Source organism: Scylla paramamosain, chromosome 12, assembly GCF_035594125.1.
Source record: "Scylla paramamosain isolate STU-SP2022 chromosome 12, ASM3559412v1, whole genome shotgun sequence".
NCBI lineage: Eukaryota > Metazoa > Arthropoda > Malacostraca > Decapoda > Portunidae > Scylla > Scylla paramamosain.
In genome coordinates this window covers 19,015,448-19,039,328 of record NC_087162.1, presented here as the reverse complement: position 1 = coordinate 19,039,328, position 23,881 = coordinate 19,015,448, and the positions used below count along the sequence as shown (strand labels likewise).

The window sequence follows — 23,881 nt, the reverse complement described above, 5'->3', positions numbered from 1 at the left end:
ACTGTTTATGCTTTTGTTTCATAATCAAGAGACTGTGTTGTGTTTAGCAGCTACACACTGAGGGGGAAGTCTTCAGTAGAATAGTGGGTCGTTGTCTTCTGTCATGCAGAGTCATTTCATCTATTTTGTTCTAACATTCTGTTTTATACATTTCTGCATTCTTGTTGTAGTTGGCAGTAATATATTAACTCATTGGCTGTAATATATTATATATATAATATATATAATATCACATGGCTTGAATTCATGCCTGCTTGGAGGTCCTTGTGGCTTGGGTCACATCTGGCATAACTTGTTTCTCCAGATCATACGTTCTTTACCTTTGCTGTAAAATATTACTTGTCAAGCTGGACACTTGTATATTTTTTTTTCAAATATCACTGTGAGATCTTGTGGGAGAGGAATGTTATTCACCCCTCTTTGGGCAGGTGCATGTGGAATTAATTTGTGGATAAATTAATTTGATATGTAAAAGAGCTGAGAAGTGGTCTGTGCTCCACCATGAAAATGGTAAGCCATCATAAAAATGGAATGAAGGAGACTTAAAAGAAGAATATCAAGAACTTAAATTTTTAAATTGAAGTTATCCATTTTAAGGGTTTGGTATACTTAGATAGGACTCATCATTGCAAAAATGGATTCTCTTGATTGTTTTACTCTTTCAGGATTGAATAGTGTTTTACATTTCTTAGACCTCAAGATGGCACTACAGGACTACAAAGATATCATAGCTACAGTAGCCACCATTGTCACCATCATCCAGTTCCTCAGTGGCATTGATATTTGCCGCAAGATTATCAAGCAGGGCTCCACTGGTGACATTTCTGGCTTCCCCTTTGTTGGGGGAGTGTTCTCAACCAGGTGAGTGATGGAGTACAGGAACAAGAACCCTTGCTGATTTTGTAGTAGTCTCTCTCTCTCTCTCTCTCTCTCTCTCTCTCTCTCTCTCTCTCTCTCTCTCTCTCTCTCTCTCTCTCCTCTCCTCTCCTCTCCTCTCCTCTCTCTCTCTCTCTCTCTCTCTCTCTCTCTCTCTCTCTCTCTCTCTCTCTCTCTCTCTCTGTTGATAATCTAGGCAGCAAATTAAAGGACACAGAATTATTCCTAGCTGTGTTGTGAATGTACGAGTTCTTATAATGTTTACATTCTTTATTCATGTGCTAATGGTAGTGATAGAGATTCAGAAGCTAGACTTCTCTGTTAAGAATATATGTGTTGAAAGGAATGTTGTAAATTATAAATAAATTTCAGAGGTATTATTATCCTCAATATTTTGTGACATTTATTGCTGCACTTATGCATTATTTGCATAATGATTTATGGTAGCTGATAATCTAGGCAGCAAATTAAAGGACACAATTATGCCTAGCTGTGTTGTGAATGTACGAGTTCTTATAATCTCTACATTCTTTATTCATGTGCTAATGGTAGTAATAGAGATTCAGAAGCTAGACTTCTCCATTAAGAATATATGTGTTGAAAGGAATGTTGTAAATTGTAAATAAATTTCAGAGGTATTATTATCCTCAATATTTTGTGACATTTATTGCTGCACTTATTTATGCATTATTTGCATTATGATTTATGGTAGCAGCTGTCTCATGAATCCTGAAAGCATGTGTTTGGAGCAAAAGGTATTTTTGAGATATCCTTTTCTAACAGGAGTAGGCTTGATTTTGAGTTGACCTTCCCTTGAGGGCTAACTGACAAGGATTTTGAGGTCTCCTCCCCAATGATTATTGCTCCAATTTTTTTTACTATCTCTTTGAACTCTGTTTGGGGACTGGTGTCTCAGTTGTTTTTTTTTGCCTGTTCCCCTCCTACATAAAAAATAAAAAAAATTCTTGTGCCTAAATACTTACCCGCATAGAGATATTTCATGGCATGGATGCATCTTGTGGACAGTGGGGTCACATCTTTCTCATAAATCTATTAACAGTAATGTTCCTGAGTGTTCTGTCCTGTCAACCACTCTCTTCCTATTATTCATCAATTGATCTACACCAAGCTTCTTGTCCTATCCACTCCTACGCTGATGATACCACCCTGCACTTTTCCACATCTTTTCATCAACGTCCAGCCCTTCAGGAATTAAACAGTTCATGCAGGGAAGCCACAGAATGTCTGACTTCTGATCCTTCTAAAATTTCTGATTGGGGCAGAGCAAATTTAGTATTGTTCAATGCCTCAAAAACTCAATTCCTCAGTTTACCAACTTGACACAACCTTCTAGATAACTATCTCCCTCTTCTTCATTGACACTCAAATGTCCCCCTTTTCTATACTGAACATCCTCATCTCATCTCATCTCATCTCATCACCTAAACCAGGTTCTATGAAGTTAGGCATTCTGAGCTGCCTCTGCCAGTTTTTATCGCTCTCCCTCCTCCCAGCTGCTAACTCTGTACAGGGGCCTTATCTGTCCATGTATTGAGTATGCTTCACATGTATGGGTGGGGTCCACTCATACCATTCTTTTAGACGGGGTGGAATCAAAAGCTTTTCATCTTATCAACTCCTTTCTTGCAACTGACTGTCTTCAGCCTCTTTCTCATTGCTCTAATGTTGCATCTCTTGCTATCTTCCACCACTATTTTCATGCCAACTGCTCTTCTGATCTTGCTAACTGCATGCCTCCTCTCCTCCCATAGGCTTGCTGCACAAGACTTTCTTCTTTCTCTCACCTGTATTCTGTTCGCCTCTCTAATGCAAGAGTTAACCAGTACTCTCAATCATTCATCCCTTTCTCTGGTAAACTCTGTAACTCTTTGACTGCTTCTGTATTTCTACTTTCCTATGACTTGAAATTTTTCAAGAGGGAGGTTTCAAGACACTTGTGTTGTATCTTTTACTATCACTTTCAACTCTGTTCAGGGACTGGTATCTCATTGGGACTTTTTTCCCTTGGCCCTTGCCCCTCCTACATAAAAAAAAAAAAAAAATCCTTGTGCCTAAATACTTACTCACTTAGAGAAATTAGGTCATGTTGATTCAGTAGTGATAATGCTGTGTATTATGATGAGTGAACAGTGAATGTACCTTCTGTCCACAGCACCTGGCTCACCTACAGCCTTTTGTTGTGGGATGCCTCCATGTCTATCACCAATGCTGTGGGACTTACCTTACAGGTAATTTCTCCCTTTCTATAATGTACCTTCATTTTTTGTGTGATGTCACATATGCATTTATTAAAGTAAAGAGACAGTTTCCATTAACATCATGTTTTTTTTCATAAATGATGATCAGACTTCTCATTTCTTTTGAGGCAATAATCTTGTTGGATCTACAAAGTATCTATTTGATAAAGTTTATCTTATTGTTTTTATGATATATATTTATTTATATTGATTGAGAAAGCTGAGCTAATATGTAAAGTACTTCTTTCAGTTTTACCCATGTTGAATCTTAAAAAATGTGACATAAGAGAAAATCAAGACTGGCTGATGCCATTAGTGTGCAGCAGTCTGTTGCCTAACCAGTAATAAGTTTCAGGCTCTAGAGAAGCCTCACTAATTACAAGGGAACTATAATTCCATCCTTTTCTTAGCTCTGCAATTGAGTTATCACATTTCTGTATTTATCCCTCCTTGTAGTGGGAATCTGACATGAAGCTAATAGGTAGGTTTTCATTTCAACTTTGCATTTCTCACTCTTGCTTCTGGTATATGCTAATCTTATTAGTTTCACCCATAGTCTTTTTTTTTTTTTATACTACACTTTGGTTTTTGCCAGCAAAGTAAACACCATTCAAACATTCCACTTGCTTAAATGTAACAGTCCCATTATACTCATCCTGCAAATCACTTCATCAGTAGAACTTCAATATGTTTTTACTTACATCATCCCAAGGATAAAACATTCTCCCTTGTGTTGTGTTTATTGCATTTGTGAACTAAGCTTTTTTTTCTCATGAGGGTTTTTCTCACAACTTCATCTCCTACCTGTGTTGCTTATCATTTTGCATACTTTCATCCTCCTTCATGCTTATACTTTACCTGTTTACCAATATGATTATTTTTCTCTGAGAACCTCCTCTTGAATCACGCCATGCTAATACACGTGGCCTTGCATGGATATGCTTCTCTCAGCCAGTGCCTGAGCTGCATACACATTGTATTTGGTGCCATTATAAATTAAGGAAGATTATCATTATTATTATTATTATTAGTAGTAGTAGTAGTAGTAGTAGTAGTAGTATTAGTATTAGTATTAGTATTATTTTTTAAGCTTTTCCTTTTGTAAATGTTTCTTTTCAAACTTTAGTGGTAACAGTGATGCATTATATATTACATTTTGTTGAACATTCTGCAGATATTCTTATAAAATGAAGCTACAAGTTGGTGAAAAAAAATTAGAAAAAGGAAAGCAACATTTTTAGTAAAGTATGAGTATGTACAAACTTTTTCCATCATAATTTATTCTCTGCTTTATTTACCACTCAGTTTGTGCTGTAGAACATATCTGATCTCAGTGCATAGTATACACACTCACACACACACACACACACACACACACACTGAAGAAAAGGAGATTTTATAATAGTATATACAGCATTGATAGCAATGGTATGATTTGACAAGGAAATTATTTTTGTAAGAGATATAGGGAATACAGCATGATATAATAAGATGAAATAAAGAAAATGATAGAAGAGTGTACATAAGAACTTGAGAACATAAGAAGATAAAGGAAACTGCAAGCCATCAGGCCTACACATGGCAGTTCCTGTTTTCACCTACCATCTTCATCCATAAATTTGTTTAATCTTTTAAAGTTTCTCAACGACTGCACTAGTAAACTGTTCACTGAATTGATCACTTTCATCTATCACTTTGTTTGAGAGCCAATTCCTTACTGTCTCTTTTAAATCAAATTTTTTTATGAAGCTTGAACCCCACTATTTCATGTCCTGTCCTGATTACAGATCTTGAGAATTTTGCTTATGTCACCTTCATTGTATACCCTATACCACTTAAAGATCTCTATCAGGTCTTAACTTATGCCTCACTAAGGAATGTAAATTTAAGAGCTTCAGTCTCCTTTCACAAGGAATACTCCTCATCTCTTGCATCTTTTTAATAATTTTCCTTTGTACTAATTCTATACTAAGATTTAGTCATTTTACTTGGTACTGATTCTCTAGTAAGACCAGACTATTTGGCAACTATGGTGGGTCAGGATGTGGGTACAGTTGTGCCACTTTTCATAAAACTGTGCCAAGTAACTTCTGGGATACATCAAAAATACATTAGAAATAAGATGGAGAAATAATAGATATAATTATCATGTAAATATTATAATATCACACAAAAAATAAAGCCATTATACATATATACGTATACATCATTAAAGAAACAGGGCATGAAAATTTCATTCTTATTAATCTATATAGTTGTTGTAAGATGCCCAACTATGTTATGTGCAACAGTATTTAGAAGGTAATCTGAAGGAATACAACTGGGAAATGTGGTTTACTTAATGAAAAAATATGTTAAACTCATCATGAAGGGCCTCACCCAGGCTTTGGTGAGGCTTTTATTAACTTACGTCAGGTTTAGCGTGAGGAAGTATGTTATATTTAATAATAGTTCTAGGATAATTTAAAAGAATGTAAGTAGGAAATATATCATTTGCTTAATGAAAAGTAAATAATAAAAGAAATAAAGTGTTGAACTAATTGGGAATAGCACAGTGCAGGTGACCTCACCCTGATAGGAATCACCTTCCACATGTCCCCTGGGAGGCAACTCACCTGGATTTTGTTTTGGGAAAAGAGGCAATGCTGCGCCCACACCCTGACTCTATCCTAGCCGCCAAATTAGGCTGGTCTTACTATAATAGACTTTGTTATAAGTGATCAGAAATGGTCTATGCACAACCTGAAGAATAGATGGACAAAGGCGTATGAAAGTATAGTAATCTGATGGTAGTGCCCTGTTCTTGTTTTAGGTAATCTACCTTTGCACCTATGTGAGGTACTGCATTGCCTCAGGGCCTTGGCGGACGGTACGCAGGCAGATGTTGGTTACAACACTGGTGGTGGCTGCCATTCAATACTACGTCTTCCTTTCAGGTAATTATTGTAATTTTTGCGTCTCTTGTTCTGGTGCTTTCTTTGGTAACATAACCTTGGCTAGCTGCCTTGTTAGGGTTGCATACAGATAAATCATTGTGGTGCCTCTCCAGGTTTGCCTCTTTGTATGATCACTCCTGTAGTCCAATCAATCTCTAAAATGTTTGAGCTGTTTACTTGCAGGTGAATAATATCATGAGAGGGAAAAGGATTGGGAGGAGATGGAAGGGGAGAGGAAAGAGATGGGAGAGAAAAGCAAGAGCTAGGGAGATTTAAAGAACCAGAAAAGGATGGTGTATGGCAGACAAAACAAACTGGATGCAGGACATTCAGACAAACAGGAACAATTTATTTACATCTTGACTTCCAAGCATCATGGCACTGCTGTGGCATTGCACTAAGGAGCATCATATTATGGCTAGTGGCAACGTAAAGTCCTACTTGCACAGGTGTAGCTGTTAGGTATTTTAAGCTTAACTACGGATATTTTTGGCTTGTTGTTCATAGTGTTGTGTGCAGCTAAATAACACAATATAAAACAAAGGAAGATGTAAGAACGAATGGAAGAAGGAGAATGAAGGAAGGGAAGAGAGAGAGAGAGAGAGAAGAGAGACAGGGCGGGGGCAAGCCTTAAACACATCCTGATCACATAGGTACTCAGCCAGAAACTCATAAGATAATGTTCATACAGTCGCTCATATTCGCCACATAAATTTCCTTACTTCCCCTTATCCAGTTTACAGTCGCTCATATTCGCCACATAAATTTCCTTACTTCCCCTTATCAATTTAAATTTCATCTGATATTTAATAGAAGAGTTGCTCTTGACAATAAGTAAAATATTCATCTGGCCTCCCTAGTTTGATCATTAGAATTTTCAGAAGTAAAATGTTTTATTTGTGTAAGACAGCTTGGGGAGCAGAGTGTGGGCAGGTGTACATATGTATGTGTTGCCACCCCCCCCCCTGCTTCCTTGTACCCCTTTGCTGTAGCAGCAGAGGGAATGTGGTGCACTTTCCCACAGTCAGTCACTACCCAGTGCTTAGACAGAGCAGACGTATTGAGACAAGCACTAATATCTGACGGAGACTGAGGCAGGATAAGAGTTAGTCAGGTAAGTTCCCTTAAGGGGATAAGTGTGTCATTGCTGGTCATACGCCCCAGCCTACTTATATAGAATAGGAGTCTCCATAGTAGTCTGCCAGAGAGGGTAATTGTGTATAACACACTCTGCACCCAGGGAAGTTACTTCCCAGCTGCATGTCTGTATGCAGGCCAATCTCGTGCACAGTGAGCAGTGAATGACCTTCCTGTGTGTTTGTGGGCACTCGTTTGTAGTTGTTTCCCATTTCTCTTGTTTGTGAGCTTGTTTTGTGTTAAATGCTACTATCGGCTGATGCTGTTCAGCCGCAGAGAACTTAAGTAATTAGCTGTGCAGTGAATTTTACTCCCTGCTCAGGTCCTAATAAAGCCTGCCATCCAGAAGCCAGTAAATGACACTATTTGGCTTGAGGCTATAACATGCTGTTGGACACTGGGTATATTTGTTACTGAGGACAGTTGTCCAGTGAGGTGTTATGCCTCAACCATATAGGTGTTATTTTTTTTTTTTCTTTTTTATGTAGGAAGGACACTGGCCAAGGGCAACAAAAATCTAATAAAAAAAATGCCCACTGAAATGCCAGTCCCATAAAAGGGTCAAAACAGTGGTCAAAAATTGGTGGATAAGTGTCTTGAAACCTCCCTCTTGAAGGAATTCAAGTCATAGGAAGGTGGAAATACAGAAGCAGGCAGGGAGTTCCAGAGTTTACCAGAGAAAGGGATGAATGATTGAGAATACTGGTTAACTCTTGCATTAGAGAGGTGGACAGAATAGGGGTGAGAGAAAGAAGAAAGTCTTGTGCAGCGAGGCCGCAGAAGGAGGGGAGGCATGCAGTTAGCAAGATCAGAAGAGCAGTTAACATGCCAATAGCGGTAGAAGACAGCTAGATATGCAACATTGCGTCGGTGAGAGAGAGGCTGAAGACAGTCAGTTAGAGGAGAGGAGTTGATGAGACGAAAAGCTTTTGATTCCACCCTGTCTAGAAGAGCAGTATGAGTGGAACCCCCCCAGACATGTGAAGCATACTCCATACGTGGACGGATAAGGCCCTTGTACAGAGTTAGCAGCTGGGGGGGTGAGAAAAACTGGCGGAGACGTCTCAGAACACCTAACTTCAGAAAAGCTGTTTTAGCTAGAGATGAGATGTGAAGTTTCCAGTTCAGATTATAAGTAAAGGACAGACCGAGGATGTTCAGTGTAGAAGAGGGGGACAGTTGAGTGTCATTGAAGAAGAGGGGATAGTTGTCTGGAAGGTTGTGTCAAGTTGATAGATGGAGGAATTGAGTTTTTGAGGCATTGAACAATACCAAGTTTGCTCTGCCCCAATCAGAAATTTTTAGAAAGATTAGAAGTCAGGCGTTCTGTGGCTTCCCTGCGTGATATGTTTACCTCCTGAAGGGTTGGACGTCTATGAAAAGATGTGGAAAAGTGCAGGGTGGTATCACCAGCGTAGGAGTGGATAGGACAAGAAGTTTGGTTTAGAAGATCATTAATGAATAATAAGAAGAGAGTGGGTGACAGGACAGAACCCTGAGGAACACCACTTTTAATAGATTTAGGAGAAGAACAGTGACCGTCTACCACAGCAGCAATAGAACGGTCAGAAAGGAAACTTGAGATGAAGTTACAGAGAGAAGGATAGAAACCGTAACAGGGTAGTTTGGAAATCAAAGCTTTGTGCCAGACTCTATCAAAAGCTTTTGAAATGTCCAAGGCAACAGCAAAAGTTTCACCAAAATCTCTAAAAGAGGATGACCAAGACTCAGTAAGGAAAGCCAGAAGATCACCAGTAGAGCGGCCTTGATGGAACCCATACTGGCGATCAGATAGAAAGTTGTGAAGTGATAGATGTTTAAGAATCTTCCTGTTGAGGATAGATTCAAAAACTTTAGATAGGCAGGAAATTAAAGCAATAGGACTGTTGTTTGAGGGATTAGAACGGTCACCCCTTTTTAGGAACAGGTTGAATGTAGACAAACTTCCAGCAAGAAGGAAAGGTAGATGTTGACAGACAGAGCTGAAAGAGTTTGACTAGGCAAGGTGCAAGCACGGAGGCACAGTTTCGGAGAACAATAGGAGGGACCCCATCAGGTCCATAAGCCTTCCAAGGGTTTAGGCCAGCGAGGGCATGGAAAACATCATTGCGAAGAATTTTAACAGGTGGCATGAAGTAGTCAGAGGGTGGAGGAGAGGGAGGAACAAGCCCAGAATCGTCCAAGGTAGAGTTTTTAGCAAAGGTTTGAGCAAAGAGTTCAGCTTTAGAAATAGATGTGATAGCAGTGGTGCCATCTGGTTGAAGTAGAGGAGGGAAAGAAGAAGAAGCAAAGTTATTGGAGATATTTTTGGCTAGATGCCAGAAATCACGAGGGGAGTTAGATCTTGAAAGGTTTTGACATTTTCTGTTAATGAAGGAGTTTTTGGCTAGTTGGAGAACAGACTTGGCATGGTTCCGGGCAGAAATATAAAGTGCATGAGATTCTGGTGATGGAAGGCTTAAGTACCTTTTGTGGGCCACCTCTCTATCATGTATAGCACGAGAACAAGCTGTGTTAAACCAAGGTTTAGAAGGTTTAGGACGAGAGAAAGAGTGAGGAATGTATGCCCTCATGCCAGACACTATCACCTCTGTTATGCGCTCAGCACACAAAGACGGGTCTCTGACACGGAAGCAGTAGTCATTCCAAGGAAAATCAGCAAAATACCTCCTCAGGTCCCCCCAACTAGCAGGGGCAAAATGCCAGAGGCACCTTCGCTTAGGGAGATCCTGAGGAGGGATTGGAGTGATAGGACAAGATAAAGATATGAGATTGAGATCAGAGGAGCCCAACGGAGAAGAAAGGGTGACAGCATAAGCAGAAGGATTAGAGGTCAGGAAAAGGTCAAGAATGTTGGGCGTATCTCCAAGACGGTCAGGAATACGAGTAGGGTGTTGCACCAATTGCTCTAGGTCATGGAGGATAGCAAAGTTGTAGGCTAGTTCACCAGGATGGTCAGTGAAGGGAGAGGAAAGCCAAAGCTGGTGGTGAACATTGAAGTCTCCAAGAATGGAGACCTCTGCAAAAGGGAAGAGGGTCAGAATGTGCTCCACTTTGGAAGTTAAGTAGTCAAAGAATTTCTTATAGTCAGAGGAGTTAGGAGAGAGGTATACAGCACAGATAAATTTAGTATGAGAGTGACTCTGTAGTTGTAGCCAGATGGTGGAAAACTCGGAAGATTCAAGAGCGTGGGCATGAGAGCAGGTTAAGTCATTGCGCACATAAATGCAGCATCCAGCTTTGGATCGAAAATGAGGATAGAGAAAGTAGGAGGGAACAGAAAAGGGGCTACTGTCAGTTGCCTCAGACACCTGAGTTTCAGTGAGGAAAAGAAGATGAAGTTTAGAAGAGGAGAGGTGGTGTTCTACAGATTGAAAATTAGATTTTGTGTTTATGATTGCATGTTATGACTATTTCTTCCTAGACATGGTTGTCGATCCTTTCACAGCTGTGGGTGTTAATTGTTGTTAGAGTATTTCCTTTGTCTGTAGGTGGGTAAAACAGACTGGCAACCTCATTAATGTGACCTGGCATTACAACTGTTGTAAAAAGGGTGCAGGGGTCACGAGGGACCCTGTACACCTGTATTTGAATTTGAGCCCTGCACTGAGTCCACATAGGAGATGTTCAGGGAAGCTAGTCCAGATGCAGTAGCTTTGTCAAAGGGCTGGGAATTGTGGTCATAACAATAGCAAAGTAACAGACACTGTAACATAATAGAGGTTGACTCATGGAAGCTCCAGGTGAGCTTGATTTATCCCTTGGTATTTTCAGTAGCTAGAAATACACCCACACTTACAGCTGGATGTAATCATTCACCACATTTTTCTAGGACACGTTGAAGTGCCATGTATCATCTTTTGTGGAGGTACATCTGAATGATTACATGAGGACATAGGGTGTGACTAGTGAATAGTATTCTGAAATAGTAACAATACAGGCACCAGAATATCTATGGACTATTTTTACAAATCTTTATTCTCATCACCAAAATCACCAAATAGTAGAAAAATATATGCTGGATTTGCAGAAGGCATTGGGTATTTAGGAAAGTTGTAACTTATTTATGATGAATTGTCTCAAGGCTATTCACATAAAGTCAGTTGTCCTCCAATGTGAATTTATGTTCTGCAGTTTTGTGTAACACAGCCTAAAAATGCAGAAGTCTTTCCTTACATGTCTAAGATCCACTCTAACATTACCTTTCACATTAAAAACACTTGCCTGTCCACCACCACCTTTCACCAGCTCACTTGTGGGTAATAGTGAAGTAAGACTTGCAGTTCACTCATTCATATTGAATGACTTTTCACTGAACCAAGTTTATCAAGTCATTGTTTTAAATAACTGAGTTATAGACTAGAGGAGTGAGTAAATACCCCCAGCCAATCTGGTGCATGCTCTCTTGCCTCAGCCTCTACTCTTGTCCCAGCCAATGACAGCTCACTCAACTTCTCCACTGGCTTAGTCTCAATGACTCAATTGTCATGTGTGCCTTTTTTTTTGTTCCCACTCTTGTCTATGCTGCTGTGGCCAACCAACCCAACCCTGGCCCCAACACCCAGCTCCCTTATCAATCACAAGTGCATCCACCTCATCTTGGATGAGAAGCCAGAAGTTATAAACAGGACTGAAGCTAGAGAGAAGACAGCAATAGGGGGCACCTTCACAGTGAACAAGCCAATCATTCACATTGTATTTTTAATGCCAAAACTTAACATTAATGGGCTCAAAAAAGGAGACATTGGATGGGGTTGCAGAAGGAAATAAGGGATTTCGAGAGTCTTTCTAATGTTATATTTCTCAAGCTTGATAGCCTTGCAATAGAATGTTGTTGCATTAGAGCAACTGTATTTTCATCTTTTTCACTATTTTTGTAATACCTAGTGAAGTTTAAAGGCAGATTTATGTAACTCATGTTTGAAAATCATTCAATCATATTGTATCATTCACGGTCATGTATATTCATTTTTTTATTAGATGGCTGGGATTAGCATTATACATCATTGTGTGGAATGTCTATTTTTAGTGAGTGCAATAGTTTTTACAAAATTGTTTGTTGTGCATTGGATGAACTTGCTGGTTCTCAAGTTTGAAAGTTTCCATTCTTCTTTGATGGAGTTACTTTTTGTGGGTAATACTGTTAATAATTTTTTCCATCCATATTTCTTTTTAGAGAGAAGAAAAAGCAAACTTACACTTTTATGTGGAGGAAGATGATGTAGTGTTAATAATGATGGTGATGTGCATTCTTCACCTTGTCATTGTGTACATATAGTGTATCTGTACAAAATAAGGGAAAAATGCTATACTCACTATTAGGAGGTGACACCTAATATGATTTTAATGGATGCAGATGATGAGAATGAGACTATCAAGACACGCATTGGTCTGATGTGTTGCCTGGGGAGCATCATCTTCTGTGCCTCACCACTTGTCTCTCTGGCTGAAGTGTTCCGCACACAAAGCACCGACATGCTGCCCTTCCCTCTCATCTTCGCCACATTCTTGGTCAGCGGCCTGTGGTGGCTGTACGGCATCATCATCCAGAACAGCTTTGTCAAGTATCCCAACTTGATTGGTTTTGGTCTCTCCGGCTTCCAGCTGTTTCTCTTCATTGTGTACCCCAACAAGAGAAAAGGTAATTAGGTAATTTTTTTGGTGTGGTGTGATACATGCATGCCTCCTCCTTCCTCTCCCTACTAACCCTTTTGTCTTTATATGGATTATATTATGCATTGTACCATGGTATTTTGGATAGCCAAAATGAAAACAATTTGAATAAAGTTTCAGGTGTTACTGGACACCCAGAAATCAGATAAAATAAGTACATTTTCTCAAGTTATAATGAGATAAGTGAATGTGGACAACAAAAAAATTAAGTCTGTTGAATAATGGAGAAGAAAATATGAGAGGAAGCATAACATCAGTGAAATAGGTAGGTATGAATGTAGGCTTGTTCTACTGACTCAGTGTTTTACACAGTCTTTAGTTAGCACTGCATTCATCATATGAATTCATAAATGAGGAGATCTGGTTGGTATGAACCCATGTGCTGTAGCTTTACTTTGTAGCTTGTGTATGCCAGAAAGCAAGTTAACAACCAAATTCTGAAAACCCACATTTGCTTTTGTTATATGAGAACCTAATGTACAAAATATGAATTTATCTTTTTGTGTTGATATGAAATCAAATAACAATAACAAATGACAGTATGGGTCCTCCCATGAATGAAGTTTTGTATTCTCCATCTTTTTCCAATGGGTAATTATTTATCTCTTGAATTTCCTTTTTTTTTTTTTTTTTTCAATTATTTCTTATTATCTGCTCCTGAAAAGAAATAACATTCAGCAGTTATGCCACCTTTAAACCCTAAATTCCCACACTCACAACAAAAATGAGATCCAAGGGTATTCTTGATGAAGTCCATACAGTATCTTTAGGAAGAATAATACTTGCCAGTGAGCTATGTTTAAATGTGAGTTGACACTGGTGTGGTATATCGTAGAGTTACCATAGTAAACCCTATATAAATCATGTATTTTGAATATTAGGTAAATTGGATTCTTTCAGGAAATTCAGTTCATGAATTGAATTTATGCAGAAATCCAGTTTATAAATTCTAAATAATAGCTTAGAGTTACCTAATGATAAGTGGATTTTAAGAACTGTACTTAAGTACTGCACAGTGTTTAATATTAAGATATTTCAGCAACCGGTCAGTACTAGCAATACTCTGTGTGATATCATACAGTACAATGTGTTTTTGTCAAAAAAAATTTTATAAGCGAATGTGGGTGTGTAGCAGGACCAGAACATGCACCAAGTCAAAATTTCAGATATCTCAAATCCTAAGATATTTTGAAATTGAAATGTTTTTTCCCAGTTGATCCATTTTATAAAAGGTTTACTTTGAGTATTTATTACATTGTCTTATGGGAACGATGGTTAGTTTTCATTTATAATTGCCCTTCTCTCCACTCAGACATTTTATGATAAACCCATTCAAGAAGTTAACCACAATGCATTGCCACTTAGTTAAGGTGACACATTTTGCTCAATGTCTTCTGACTTTTGAGGGTTTGGAGTAAGTGGTGCTGAGATTATAATGATAGTGATCTTTTTAGGGAAATACTCATTTAATCAGGTTAGAGGGAATGGTCATCACCATCAGCCTATATGATTCCACTGCAGGACAAAGGCATAAGCCATATACCATGCCCTGTTAGCTTAGGGTGTCTTGGCAAGTTGTCAGAAGAGTTGCCAGGTTACAGGCAAAAACTCTTTGGCTCGCATTCCATATGTGTTTTGTGTTGGGGAACAGGTGCTATAGTTAAAAAGAGACGCTCAAATTGTCTCCACCCAATCAGGGAATCAAACCCAGGGCCTTTTGGTTGTGACCGCAGTGCATTAACAATTACACCACCAGTATCCAAGAGATGTTTACTAATCAACATCTATTTTAAAATTGAAGAATATCACACATAGATGTCAGTTTATAAGGCAACTGGTTATGGAACGTGTTCTTAAATTTTCAAGGGAAATTTAGTTTAGAGGTATCCTTTCAATTTTAGACCACCCAAGTGTATACTTAGTAGAACCTTTTAGGATTCTGGAGTTAAAAAACTGGCCTTACACTTGGATAAACCAACCCTTCATGTGAAAGTTGCTTAAAAATTAGTAGCTTGTTTTTTACAATCCAATGACACCAAATTTGTCTGGCAGATAATGCTCCCTCATTATTGTTTTTAAACTTTTATGTCACATATTATATTGCTTTTAAACCCCTATGTTACATGTATGTTGCTTTTAAACCTTTATGCTACAAATATGTTGCTTTTAAACGCTTGTTACAAATATGTTGTTTGTAAACCTTTATATATACATATATGATGCTTTTTAAGTACTTTATGTTTATGAAACATAGTATGTAAGGGGATCAGGAGGATCTGGGAACCTTGCTGCCTTTTTTCTCCATTAAAACTTAATATCATTGAGCACAAAATTTGCAGTGCATAATAGATTCAAGAATCTCCTTGTGATGAGTGAATGAGTGATGGTAGACAGTACACATACACTTGTGGTATTTTGCAGTGCAATGTATTGGAATGGTATAAACCATTTGAGGTTGTTTCTTAAATTCTGATACATTTAAATATCTTTAGAGAGAATATATACTTGTTTGTATTTGAAGGTTGATAAAATTATAAAAATCTTGTATAAAAACAGTGCTGATGGTATCCTAATAAAAGTTACAATCAACAAGCTCTCAAGTGGGCCACTTACAAAATAAAAATAAATAAATAATAAAAATAATAAACTATCATGGGCTTGCAGAAGGAGCAAGCAATAATTTTGTATAGTCAGTATACCAAGTGGAATTTCATTGCCATCATCAAACCTGTGTCAGAGCCATTTATGTGACCACACTTATGAAACAATAATGAGTAATAAAAAGAGTAATAATATAATCATGTGAAAATATAATAATAATTAACAAAAAAACAAACCATGCACTTTTGAAAACCACTTAAAGCTGCCAGTCTTCCATGCCATCTAAGAGACAAGATATCCTCTTTATCATGTGTTGGTGTTTAAGAGGGTTTGGGCATTGTGGAGAGAATGGAAGAAAGTAAACTAGCAAAGAGAATAATACAATTAGGTTTCAGTGAAAGGTTAAGAGGAAAGCCACACCTTGAGTGGATTAGTTGTGTGAATAGAGCACTGAATGAGAGAGGAATGAATGTGCAGCAACCAGGAGCAAATATGTATAATATAGGTAAATGGAGAGTGACATTGGTGAGTGCATGAAAATGACGTAGTCTCATCGACACCTGGGAGGGTGGGTGTTGTTGCACTCAGTGGGGCCCATTGGTGTATAGACACAGTCAGAGTTTGGGGCATTCCATAGGATCTGGATCTGCTTTGGTCTCAGGACTGGAATATGTGCAGGATAGGGTATGATCTCATTATGAAACAACAGTGTACAGTATGCTGTCAGGTCTTCCTGTGGATGTGTGTGGCCAGCTGTGCTGTGCCTGGGTTCCTGGGGTGTGGTATGGTGGACCACAAGACTATCCTTTTCCACCTGGGGCCATTGGGGCTGAGAGTGTGAATGATGTGTGTGATTGTGTGGTGCCTTGTCTGGGCCACCCAATGTGGGATTGCTGACCTCATATATAGATAGATAGATGGAATTATTTTTGCTATTTTACTACATTGTTGAAAATGATATACATTCAGGTTCATGACTGCAAAATTAATTAATAATAATTAGATGTTCATAGTACAACTTATTTGCTATTCAAAACAAGGATTATATGGGAAAAAAATATACATGTGTAACTGCTCAGTTGTATGATGGTGGCACTGTTGTTGTACTTCTCAGTTATCTCTATGGTGATTGTAATTGACTGTGTTCATCTCAGTCCTCTTCTCATGATCCATGAGTAGGTTAGGGGATGGTGAGGTATTAAAAAAACGTTATTAAAACACAAACTTTTGAGGAATGTGGAACAGAGCTTAGTAATGTCACACCAGCTGTGTGTTGCGGTAGTAAGCTCACTTAATGGCGCTGATGTGCATAGGTGCCTCAGATATTCGCAGGGTCTGGAGGGGTATGTGTGGGCCAAGATGGAGGAGGTTCATTATTGAGAATTTAGTGTATTAATTGGCTGACAGTTTTTTCATTATTCGATGTTGTACATAACCCAAACCATATGGCCATCATATGTATTTTTGTGTGACAAAAATACAGACCATAGTACTCAGCAATGTAGTGATCAGGTTCTTGTTAACTTTGCTTGATCACAAGGAGACATGTATTTAGGTTTCACTGGCTATTGCTAGATATTCATAGCTCTCAACACATCGGCTGCAACACTGAGACCATTGGCAGCAACAATGAAATTGTTGGCAAACACTGTGAACCAGTGAGGGGCCTATTACAAATATGGTCTCTCTGGCCTCTCTCACACAAACAATTTTTGCCACTGAAGCACATGCTGCACAGTCTAGCAATACATTGACTCTTATGGGAGTATTCATACTGGTTTGGGACAGCAGTTTTGCCATTCCGGCAGCCACACCTTGCTATCCTGTCAGCAAGACGACAATGACAGAAATGCCAGCAAACAGTTTGGATGGTAATGCATAGCCATGGGCACTTACACACCTTCAGTGTTTTCTGGGTGCAGTGTTTGGTCAGTTGTCTGTCAACTCTGGGAGGAAGAGCACACCACCACCTTGTCTACTTCACTGAAAAGCAACAAAAGCTATTTGTGTGAACGAGGCCAAGCCTGTGTTGTGCAGCTGTTGCTATGGTGTGCTGCAGTGACAAAAAAAATTTGTGTGAAAGGGGCCTTACTGTCCCTCCCTACTCCCCTCCACCTGCATCATTCATGTTTTCTTGGTGAATGGACATGGTCAGTCTTCAGGTTACTACACTTAACTGAATAGAAATTTTAAATTCAACAAAATCTAATTAGCTATTCAGTTGAGGAGTAAGTACAATGATCTCAGAAGATGGAACATTTTGCTGTTGAAAGAGGCAGCTGAGGCCAGTAGTCTTGTGCTCTGATGCTCTCAGGGGAAAACTGGATATTATGTGTTCTTAATGTTGTGCTTCCATACCTTGTTTAATAGAGTCATGCTTGAATATATATATATATATATATATATATATATATATATATATATATATATATATATATATATATATATATATATATATATATATATATATATATATATATATATATATATATATATATATATATATATATATATATATATATATATATATATATATATATATATATACACACACACACACACACACACACACACACACAATAGGGTATGCGAGCAACAACAAACTTGATTCATTCCAATGTAGCATTCATTATGGCAAATGTGCATTATAGAAACTGAAAAACCTATGGGAAAAAATCAATTGGTTCCAGGGAACCAGAAAACAATATAAGAAATTCCATAATTAAAAAAAGATACATAAAAGATAAGCACATTAATTTTGTACTACTGCATTTGAAATAACATAAATATATACAGTACCCTCCTGAATTTAACACCTTGTCCTAAATTCTTACCATCCTGAGCTTCACACTGCTTTGACAAGTATAGGTCACATTTACTCATGTGTAGGTAGGCTATACAGACAGTAAACCCCCATAAGTCATAGCCATTTCTCTCTCTCTCTCTCTCTCTCTCTCTCTCTCTCTCTCTCTCTCTCTCTCTCTCTCTCTCTCTCTCTCTCTCTCTCTCTCTCTCTCTCTCTCTCTCTCTCTCTCTCTCTCTCTCTCTCTCTCTCTCTCTCTCTTTAAGTAAGAACAAGCCTAAGGATTGTTAAATAGAAGAGTGATTGTGAAGGAAAGTGGAATTATGTTTACGAGAGTGAGAAAGGATGAAGAAAAATGACAAAATGAATGAGAGAGAGAGAGAGAGAGAAAGAGAGAGAGAGGTATCACTCCCTTGTCCCTTATCTCTGACAGATAACAGGGAGGGGAGGTGAGGAAGAGAGATTTGAAACGAGATGAAAGAAGGGAGAGGAAAGGAAAAAAAAAAAGGGATGAAGGGACAGGCACCGGGTAGGTGAGCAGCAGCTCACTTAGCTGGTTAGTTAGTTTTGCGAGTTTTAGTTTATTCCAATTAAATTCTTATTAAAATTTTAATGCTTGCACAAATGGCAAGTTTGTCTTGCTGGTTTCAGTTTGTTATTTCAATTGAATAATTATTAGAATTCCAGTGCTCGCACGAGTGGTGAGTTTGTTATGCTAGTTTTGATTCATTATTCTGATTAAATATTTATTAAAATTTCAGTGCATTATTGCAGTTGTACATTAAAATGACCATGCGTTGTCGCATACCCTACTGTATATCTATCTATCCATCTATCTTTTTTTTGGGGAGGGGGGGCAAGTGCCCATCTTACATTATATATATATATATATATATATATATATATATATATATATATATATATATATATATATATATATATATATATATATATATATATATATATATATATATATATATATTATTTCTCTTAAGGGCATAATTCATGGTTGTGTAATCCCAATTTTTTTTTATTGTCTGTTTTTAACTCATTGCTGGTGCTGGGCTGGGAATTCTCTTTCAATCTTATCATTTTTTCTTTCCTATCCTCAAAGTTGTGATAAAGAGTCACAGGTGTAGCTTTGATTAGTTTCCAACAGGTGACTGGATTTCTGTGGATTTGAATAGCACCTTAGCTGAAGTGGGGATAAATCCAGTTTCAGAGAGTGCTCTGAGCTGCCCAGGTGGTAGGACTGTCAGGGGGTTTTTAGGGGCATTGTACACACCCATAATTTTCCCACTTCATAAAAATACTTAGATTGTGTGGGGTCCCTTGATGCCTGTTAGGAGCGGTAGAAAGGTTTTTCACTACCTACTCATGTGGGTAGCAATGGTGTGAGGTGACACCTGGTGCAAAAACTTCTGCCTTTGGTTTTATGGATATTGAGATATCTCAGTCCAGTCTGGCATTGAGCACTTGCTCTTAGGTACTAACATGACCATAGCATTAATCATGGTTATCTGGGCTTGCTGTAGTCACATTTATCCTAAAATATTTCCCAGCTGTTCAGCTGTTCCTTTAGGAAATTCTTTGGAACTGGCATAAAAATATAGATAGTCACTATTGTTCAAACATCATACTGTGATCAACAAATTGTAATTAATTTCTCTCTCTAAATAACGTTCTTTTCTGGCCTAACACATTGTAAATATAATTAAAGATTAAGTTAAAGACTAAATTAAAGATCTGTGTAGTACAACCATGTCCAATATACTCATAACTTTTTATGCTGTCTTCCAATGCAAGAAACATCACCAAGGTGCTATGGAAGGTTTATGTATGGCTGTATAGTATTGTGCCTTCACTGTATTGTTATTAATCTTATCTTATAATTTAGCAGTAATCTTATCTTTTAGTTTAGGGGCCACATACTCCCCTTTACTTATAGATAGAGAGGAGTTGTCTTGGGATTAGTTTAGTGTCTTTTTGAGTTTTGCAGATGTCTGTTTATTACCATTGAGTGATTGAAAAATTACCAAATGGAAAGTAGTAGAAACAACCTTAAAAAATAGCACAGAACTACTACAGTATGAATATACTGTTTACTTGTGTCTCCACAAGCTGAGCTTTTGTTGAGATGTGGTTATTGTGATGGACATGGGCTCTATTTCATGTAGAAACAACAAGTGTGGAAAAACTTTTCCTTTTTGCTTTGTTTATGTTTAGTCAAAGTCTTCTTGTTTTGCTTTCAGAGAGTTTTTTCTCTGCATGTATACTAAAATATATGTATTTCCTTGATACAATAAATTTGTGGTTTAAGCCATGACATGGTGGTTTGACTTTGTTCATTTTATGTAAGTATAGAGCAGTTATGCATGCTTAGGAGACATTAAGCATTTCATAAAAAGTCAGTATGTAATTAACTAATGTGCTTTCCATAGATGGAGAAAATATAAATGAAGAATTCTTGAAGGTCTATTGTTTCCCTTACTAATTATGCTTTTTGCTGCTTACTAACTATAAATATACTAACTACATTTTTCTTCATCTTCACATAATCCCAGATAATGGAAAATATTATTCTTCTAACTTTGGTGAGATTCTTTATCAGGGAACTTGAAAATAATTTACTAGTAAAAAAACATCATAGAATACCCAACAAAATATGCTACATGTCCTGTAAATAATGATATATAGCTAAAATAAAGCATGGAAGGAGAGCAAGGTCGTAGAATGTCTTTCACTGAAGGGGTCAGCATGTTTTTTTTTAAGAAATTAAGTAATGGAACAAGAAAACTTATGAAATTGGGGAAGGGAATATAAATATGTATTGCTTTATTACAGTGTGCTCCAATCCGAAAATAAGGAATGGAGAAGAAAGAAAGAAAATTATAGAAAAAGAAATTAACTATAGGGTTATTTATAATTAGCTGTAAAATTATAGCTTAAACATGCCTGGTTTTTATGACTATTTACTAATAACACAAAACATCTTTAGCCTTATGAATATAACGAGATGGCTAAGCTTGTATTGTTTGGACATAAACGCAATCATAAATTTCCATGGCTTTCCAGACAATGTGACAGGCGAGTCGAGGGCCGTATAGGTGAGCAGGATGCATGCAGCTGCCTGGACCCACCTCCACCTTCCTTCCCACAGATATTTATTCCAATTTATATTTTATATCAGAGCTGTATATTTTGTATTTAAGTCTGAAATGACATGTTGAATTTTTAAAGTAACATGCAAGTGTGTACATGAGAGTGAGTGTTATTATGAATTGAGTCAGTGTTATCCATAAGAGTTGGATGTTCTTCCCTTCAGTAATGTGATAATATTTTTCCTCATTTTTTGTAAGGGTGACAATATTTTAAGACATGATTACATGAAAATGTGCAACCAAATTTATTTTCAATAATGCATCTAAGGGAGTAAATTTTACAAATAAAAATATATAGGTTACTTTGTAAAAAGTATTTTATACAGGAATTATGCATTTTAGTACTTATCAATTTCTTAAATGACAGGACTCTTAATAGGTAATAGAATTATCAAGTACTTAACATAGTGTTTTTTAATTTGCTGAATGACGATGTAGCAATGCATGAAATTAATGTTCCATTTGCTCAAACATCTTATTTTCATTAAAATCAAACTCAGAAACATTTTTCTTGGAATAATGTAAGCATGAGGTGTGCTAATGTATAGTATGCTGATGTATAGTTATGAGAAAGGAATTAGTCACCACTCTGAGTGGTTAGGTAGGAAGCCAATGGTCAAGCCTGACAAAATGAACTATTACAATTTATCACTGAGCAGGAATTAGCCCACATGTAGGTATTCAAGTGTTGCCCTGTGCCTTATTCTGTGTCAAGTAATTTATATTAGTGCATATATACAAATGTAGCTTTTGTGAGACAGTGTTTTGTATACTTTTGGTACAAAGATTTTAACAGTTTATTCCCATGCAGAGAGATATTCCAATTGACATAAGAATATAAGAGAAAAAAACTTCTTTATGTAAGAATACAGGGAACCATAATATAAGCCACTCCTGTATTTCATCACACCAGGTCTGGCATAGTAATTTTGCCACAACATGGTGACACTGCCACTGAATGATGCTCTCACCCACTAACTGGCTGAAGCACTTGTGTTTTCTCATCATATGTGTGGCAAAACGATTTAGTGTTCTGAACAAAACCCTTATTTTGTAAGGTACTTGACTATTTATTCATATAAATAGATAAAGGTTTTGATAAGAACAGAAAAATTTTTCCATGTTTTAAAACAGACAAGAATATGTTGGCCAATCAGTGTGTGAGAGCATCACCCAGTGACAGTGTTACCATGTTCCCATATCAACAGGTGACAGAATTACTATGCCAGACTTGGCATGATGGAGTATAGGTAATGTACATAAGGATATGGGGGAAACCATAATCTTTACCTCTATCTTATAAGTCATGTAATATATCATTGTATAAGTCATTGCAAAGAAATGTGCAGATTATCAGATGAAAGATTCACTTCTGAGTTAAATGAATTCACAATAGAATGTGAGATATTGTGTCAGAGAATGATAACTTTTACTAAACATTCACCAAGTCATTTAACTGCACTTTTCCATTTGTTTTACTTCATTATGAGCCCATGGTCTCAGGGCATCCTCAGAATAGTAGTCCCAAGTGTACAAGACAAAGATAGTTGTATTAGTAAGAGTATTACTGAACTTCAGAGATGATCCTAGTTAAGGCCCAAAAAATGCAAGTGTTTTCCCATATTCACAGTGGGTATATTAGATGCAGTTGTGTGTGAATGGCTCTGTTCTTCTCTAGTCATTTCATACTACATATTTGTTTTGTTTAGAGGAAAAGGAAATCACAATTCCTTTAGTGGGTGACTTAAGAGTAGTACTAACCTCTCAAACAAAAATATTTTTATACTGGAGTGTGCCTTAGATTAGAAGCACTACTGAAGTAGCTGCTGAACATCTTGATCACAAACAAAAAACTTACTTCCTTGTGAATGCTTTATTTTGTTGGATTTTCGGTTGATCATGTTAAAGAATATCTATGGCTTTGAAGACTTTGTTTATAGTTTTTATTATTCTTAAATAATTGTGTATCATTAGCTTCCCATGGAGAATATTCATTACCTTGGTGCGTTCATTGTGAAAGATGGTTAAAGAAATGAAAGCATGTAGTATAAAAGCTTTGGCATATGAAGTAAAAAAAAAAAATTGCTGAAGGTATGAAATGTAGACATATTCAGATGCAGAATGCTATGATGGCTTGAATGGCTTAAAGTGAGATGACTTTGAGTATACATGAGGGTGAGTGACCTTCAGTGTAGTAGTAGTGTATTAGAGGAATGGGTGAGAGGAAAAAGAGAGGGTTAGAGCACACAAGGACAGGAGTAATGGAAGGTGCTTCTATCACTGCCATCCCAGTGGGACAGTTTTTTTTTTTTTTTACTACAGATGTTCATTAGACAGATGCATGGATCATATTCACTCCAGGGATGACATGTTAACAGTCTTTCTTTTTATAGATGAAACCTTTTTATGATTAAATAATAGTTTTGTTAAGTATTT

General features: G+C 37.3%; 1 protein-coding gene across 10 annotated transcripts in view; it reads left to right on the top strand.

Moving 5' to 3' along the window:
• LOC135105822 (sugar transporter SWEET1-like) overlaps positions 1–23,881 on the top strand; it is a 124,299-nt gene that overhangs the window by 98,945 nt on the left and 1,473 nt on the right. For 6 of the 10 annotated variants that reach the window (XM_064014419.1, XM_064014421.1, XM_064014422.1 and 3 more), the window contains 5 exons: positions 666–861; positions 3,050–3,125; positions 5,947–6,070; positions 12,564–12,848; positions 12,995–20,610. In XM_064014419.1, the coding sequence (XP_063870489.1) occupies positions 701–861; positions 3,050–3,125; positions 5,947–6,070; positions 12,564–12,848; positions 12,995–13,029 (681 nt within the window). In that variant the 5' untranslated portion in view covers positions 666–700 and the 3' untranslated portion in view covers positions 13,030–20,610. Of the gene's footprint in view, positions 1–665; positions 862–3,049; positions 3,126–5,946; positions 6,071–12,563; positions 12,849–12,994; positions 20,611–21,359 lie in introns of those variants that run through there. The other 4 variants (XM_064014424.1, XM_064014415.1, XM_064014423.1 and 1 more) reach the window with 2 other exon arrangements.